At 37.0% G+C, this 6,225-nt stretch overlaps 1 protein-coding gene across 1 annotated transcript; it reads left to right on the top strand.

The window, feature by feature from the left end:
• Window positions 1-785: 785 nt before the first annotated feature.
• On the top strand, window positions 786-1,703 carry LOC119819450 (olfactory receptor 1013). Its single transcript, XM_038337665.1, has one exon. The coding sequence runs from the start codon at window positions 786-788 to the stop codon at window positions 1,701-1,703; it is 918 nt and encodes a 305-aa protein (XP_038193593.1).
• Window positions 1,704-6,225: the final 4,522 nt, after the last annotated feature.

Genomic DNA, 6,225 nt, shown 5'->3' with positions numbered 1-6,225 from the left:
ATCTGTAGCAGAGTGTGGGCACCAGGCGTATTTTTTGAGACAGGACTTTCTACTAATATGGGAACTCACTACCTCAACAAGACTACCTGTTGAATAAACACAAGGATCCTTTTATCCTCACCTGACTGGCACTGGTATTACATCCCTGTGATGGTGTGTACAGAATTTTATATAGAAGCTAAAATCTGAACCCGAGTCTTCATTTTCTCAAGACAAAAACTTTACTGAATGTGCAAACTCCCAGATCGAGAGTAGACAATTTTGTTCAGAATTTAGAAACGAGTTATAAGTAAGAGCTATCTTTAAAGTGATATAGTAATGTCTTGGAGGGAGTCAAAAATATGTTTGTCTGAATCCACTTGATAGATGGGAAGTTTAAGCATTTTTAAGCAGAATGTTTAGGGAACATCTTGTAGTTGTCTGAAATTAAAAGGTTATTTAGTCAAAATAATTAAGCCCTGGGAATCTATTTTCTATTTAATAAGAAAAAAGCAGCACATAATTTGCAGTTATTGGATAATTTAATGAAAATTATTTTGTAAATGACAAGTTATTTATATTGCAAACTAATATATAATATATAATAATCCATAATCATTTTACTTATGTTAAAAATCTCTTTTATTTCTATTATTTGAATTAAGCTACATTTTCTAAATTTATAAAAGTTTCAGTAATTACATTTTCATGACACTTATTTCTTTAACTTATTTTTCATTTATTCAGTGTAATAACTTAATCTGAAACTTCCTTTTTTCTCCTCTTCAGTTACATTCCTTATAGTCATGGATAAGGATAATAATACAATCAGTGAGTTCATTATGTTGGGATTCACAACCGACCCAGTGATGCAGAAGATACTGTTTGCAGTGTTTCTTGTTGTATATACATTGACTTTGCTGGGAAATAGCTCCCTCATTGTGTTAATTTGCAATGATTCCCGGCTCCACACACCCATGTATTTCTTCATTGGAAACCTATCATTCCTGGATCTTGGGTTGTCTTCTGTCTACACCCCAAAGATCCTAGAAACATGCATCTCTGAAGACAAAAGCATCTCCTTTGCTGGCTGTGTGGCTCAGTTCTTCTTCTCTGCTGCACTGGACTACACTGAGTGCTACCTCTTGGCTGCCATGGCTTATGACCGCTATGTGGCCATCTCAAAGCCCCTGCTTTACTCACAAGCCATGTCCCTGAAGCTATGTGTATTTTTTGTGGCTGCCGCCTACCTGGGTGGTTTCATTAACTCTGTCATCATCACCAAAGACACTTTTGCCTTGAATTTCTGCAGTGACAATGTAATTGATGACTTTTTCTGTGATATCCCACCCCTGGTGAAGTTGGCCTGTGGCAAGAAAGAGAGCTTTCAGTCTGTGTTGTTCTTCCTCTTGACTTCCAACGTCATCATCCCCATTGCGTTTATCCTGGCCACCTACCTCTTCATCATCGCCACCATCCTGAAAATTCGCTCCACTCAGGGTCGCCTTAAGGCCTTCTCCACCTGTTCCTCCCACCTCATCTCTGTGACCTTGTACTATGGCTCCATTCTCTACATTTATGCTCGTCCCCGGTCAAGCTATTCTTTAGATAGGGATAAGATTGTTTCAACCTTTTACACAGTGGTTTTCCCCATGCTGAATCCTTTGATCTACAGCCTGAGGAACAAAGATGTGAAAGAGGCTCTGAAGAAACTCCTTAAGTGAAACAAGACCATTTTCTCGTAAGATGCAAAGAAAATATTTAAGCATGTTACTCATGTTCTAAGAAAGATGCCACTGACCATAGTTCTATCAAGTAATATAAAGGGACATGTCATTCATCCTTATGACTTCTGAGTGTATACATAAACTGTCTGAACCAGCGTACTATAAAGATACCTGTGTACTCATGTTTACTGCAGCAATATTAACAATCACTGGGTTATGGAATCATTCCAGGTGCTCATCCACAGGCATATGGAAACTTTTGTAATGTGTACAAGATAGCTCTTTACTAAGGTACAAGAAAAAAAATGTAATTAGCATTTTTTTTGCAGGAAAAATTATGGAAGTAGAGAGCATCATTAAGAGGCATAAACGAGTCCCACCAGAACAGAAATATTAAACTTTGTCTCATTTTTGGAAGTTTGGATATGAATAGAGTATGGAGGCTGAACTGGGTTCACGAGGAAGAGAGAGAGAGACAGAGAAAGTGGACAGAGAAATAGTAATAGAAGGTGTGTGTATGGTCAAGATATATTTTACATATCTGTGGTGATATCATGATCAAACCACTTCACACCATTTTACATGTTAATTAAACTATAACATGAAGTTTTAATTAAAGAATAAAGATTTTATGCAATGGGTACAGATTACTATGTGGGCCAGGGCACATTCTTTATTCAAAACTTTAAAGTGCTTGCCTGTAAAGCTTTCCCTCAGGGGTCAACAAAAGGTGCTAGGATAAATAAACAGACTGAAGTCTGAGGGTCGAGGAATCTACTCCCAACAGCTTCTTTCTATCCGTGTCTTTTTATTGTTCTCTCTTCCTTGTTTTCTATTCTAATTCTTCTGTCCTATCTGTCTATAATTTCTTAGTTCTAATTCTCTGTCTCAAGTCTAATTCCAACTCCAGTTCTCTGATATATTCTTCTCCTTCTCTTCCTCCTTTCTCATTTTCCTGTTTCTTCTAATTTCTGGGATGTTTATGTCCCAATTTCTGCTCCAGCTTCTATTAATTCTCTTTGATCTGACCTGGCTATAGAAGTCCCCGAAATCTTGTAGGCATAGAGAGTAACCAGATAACCTATGTAAAGAGACAAGGGAAGTTTGTGATCTTTGGACTATTAGCACAGTCACCAAATATTGCAAGCTCTAGGGGCCTTTTACATCTGAAGTTTATACCATTTGCTCTAAGCTGTTGAAACAGAGAGGAGAAGCAAGCCTCTAAATGATCAGATCTGGGGCTTGATGCCCATCACCTGCTCTGATAGCTTGCACTGTGAATCTGTGGCGCCAGTTGGGAAGATTGTCTTTCTTTCTTTCCAGAGGATGTGAGCAGATGGTTAATTTATTCTTTCTGCCGTCTGTGAAAGTAGTGCACAGCAGTAAATTTCCTAAACTAAAATCACCAGTAAACTGAGGTGAAGGCGAGCATGATGAATTAGGAATCTTTTAATGCAAGGTTGGTTGTAGGTCATTACTTTTCTTATTAACAAGTGAAGTAAAACCAGGACATGCTTATTTTTTCTAATTATCTGAGCAGTTATGAATCAATAGCTTTAGACATATATTAATTCTATGTCCTTGGATATCTAGGAATGTCTTAAATGGAATGCTTTTTCTTGGACCCTAAACACTGACCAAATGCTTGCCAATAAAGATGATTTCAGGAAGGTAGATCTCTTTATTTATATAGGAGAGAGGAAAAAAGACCCGTTAGTGGGGAAACAGTTCTCACCCATAGCTAGAGGAAGGCATCAAACCTCAAATGCATAGGGGACGTTGTGCCCAATAAATGATCAAATAGTGCTCAGCTGTGGAAGCTAAATCCCAAATTTGGAACAGAAGTGGATAAGCTACAAGAAGAAATCTACAGCAAGAAACAGCCAGTTTATTCATAAGGCAATACTTCTGACATGCCTAGCATTTTGGTTTAAGACTCCACACAGAATTCTAGATTCTGATGGAATTGACCTTGTTGATTAATTACTGAATAATCCTGTAACCTGTAACAATTCTCTATATACGTAAAAAAAACATGAGATAGGTGGAGCCCAACATCTCACTGGGCAGCCAGTCTTCTTCAAATGTCAAGCCTCCAGTTAATTAAGAGACCTTGTCTCCAGGTGAAAAAGGGAAAGTGGGGAAAGTGGTAGAGGAGCACATCTCATGTCCTGTACATGAAGGCAAGAACACAACCACTATACATTCATGCATATAAAAATTCCTTTAATCCCAGCACTCGGGAGGCAGAGGCAGGCAGATTTATGTAAATTTGAGGTCAGCCTGAACTACAAGAGCTACTTCCAGGAGTGGCTCCAAAGGTACATAGAAACTCTGTCTCAAAAAACCAAAAAAAAAAAAAAAACAAAAAACACTTATGCACCTCATATAACACATGGCACATAGACATAAGAAATAAAAGAGGAGAAAGTTCCTGTTGAACCTTACAAATTTTGTTCTTTCATTTTTGTCTATATTAATATATGACTTTTACTCTAATAGATAAGGTTTATAAATATAATTTTTTCATAAGAAGTATCAATGCTACATTTCCTTTATGTTGATTTCTGTGTTCACAGAGAATTGGGAATAAAATATAAATAAATCAAAATTCATATACTATGGCTGCAACCAGACAGACCTTCAGGTGCTCACTCTTTCTGCACCTTTTCCCACGGGACATTTCTGTGCTTGGATTTCTTGTTTCCTGTTTTGTGAATTTTTCCCCTTATAATATATAAAATATACTTGTTTTATCCTTACATAGTCTGGTTATTTCAACAACTCTCTGACACAGTCTCATTCTGAGATTCCTGAAGGCAAGATCCCCATTTTGGACTGAGGTCAGGGTAAGTGCCAGTGGCTGGCTATTTTGCTTTTTGGATCTTCAGGTTGAACCCCAATTTCTTTCACTGAGTTTTTTATTAATCGTGCTTCAAATGGGGACCTCTGATTTAGTCCTGTGACTAGCTGAGTTTATTTGCATAGTAAAAAAGTTTTAAAGACATGATGATTTATATATATATATACATATATAAATATACATATCTTCATACATATACATTTTCACTGACTCCCTGATTAGATTTTTCATTTATAGCCAGATAAATTACATTTTATTGTCCAGTTCACTTAAAGAGGACATATAGAAAAACTTTAAGAGAGTTTAGTAGGAAAAAAACTTTACTAGACAAGATACTTTTGTCTTTGAAAGAGATAAAGGAGACTTTATTCCCTTTCAGCTTGTGGTTTTAGATACTAGAAATTAGCTTAGTTAAAAGAATAAAATGATACCGAGTTTCCATATTATGACATAGGATAGTCTTCATTCAATAAGAAATCAAATTTCTTGTTATAAGAAAAATACTCCCTAGTTACTTCCATCCTCTTTATTCTTCAACGATCCCCAATCTGTGGTTCATGACACAGATACTAGAGAGAACAGGGGGGTCATTTGCTAGATTTAGTGAGATGTATGAGCAGGCACTTCCACAGGATCTCTGACAGCTAAGTAGCATGTCTAGTCATATTATTTTTAAACCATACTTTTTATGATCAATAATATAATTTAAGTAGTAAATAAGAGTATAATAAAATGATTTAATATGCTTTTAAACATACATAAGAGAAAAATTTCACGTTATAAACCGTCTCTGGAGAACAAAATTTTTAAATGATCACTTTTCTAAATGAGTCCGTCTGACAAATACACTCAGTGACAACTCATGCTCAATTCCTATAGCATTAAAGCTCTATGTCATTAAAGAGAAAGTTCAACTTTATAACCATTGAATGAAAGAAATAGCACATATTGGATTCTTTTTGAATGAAAAAGTTGTTCTGGATACTTTAACAATCAGAAATTTGAAGTTTAAAAGCTAGCATTAAAAACACAAAATAAAATTATACTTTTCAGAAAAGCAAAAGAGAAACTTGGACCCCAACTCAGCCAAAAAAATCTTTGACCTACAATCTTTCTTGCCTGCAAGATGTGCAGGGTCAATGGTGGTACAGAACTTGTGGGAGTGGCTGGTCAATATCTGGCTTAACTTGAGGCCTATGCCACGAGAGGGCAGCCCTGTCCCCCACTGCCTGGATGGTCAGGAAGTAGAGACCAGATAGCTCAGAAACCTAGAGTAGACTGGCAAAAAAAATCATATTTTTCTATATCCATAGATTTTTTTTGCCTTATTCAGTCATCATAAAGAGATGTTTCCTCTGCCAGAAGATGGGAGCCGGTGCAAAAATCCACAGAAAGAAAGCTAAGTTGGATGTCTTCAACAGGTCCCTTTCCTCAGAGGTCTGAGAACCACTCAGAAGAGGGGGATAGAAGATTGTAGGAGTCAGAGGGGATGGAGGACACCAGGGTACGTGGCCCTCTGAGTCGACTAAACTTGGCACACAGAGATTGAAGCAGCAAGCACAGGGCCTGCATGGGTCAACACCAGGTTTTCTGTACATGTTATGACTATATCTTGAGTTCTGTGGAACTCCTAACAGTATCTGTATCTCTGACTCT

The sequence above is a fragment of the Arvicola amphibius genome, chromosome 7 (genome assembly GCF_903992535.2).
Source record: "Arvicola amphibius chromosome 7, mArvAmp1.2, whole genome shotgun sequence".
Classification (NCBI taxonomy): domain Eukaryota; kingdom Metazoa; phylum Chordata; class Mammalia; order Rodentia; family Cricetidae; genus Arvicola; species Arvicola amphibius.
Note: the sequence above shows the minus strand (reverse complement) of the source record. Positions and strands in the feature narration are given on the sequence as shown.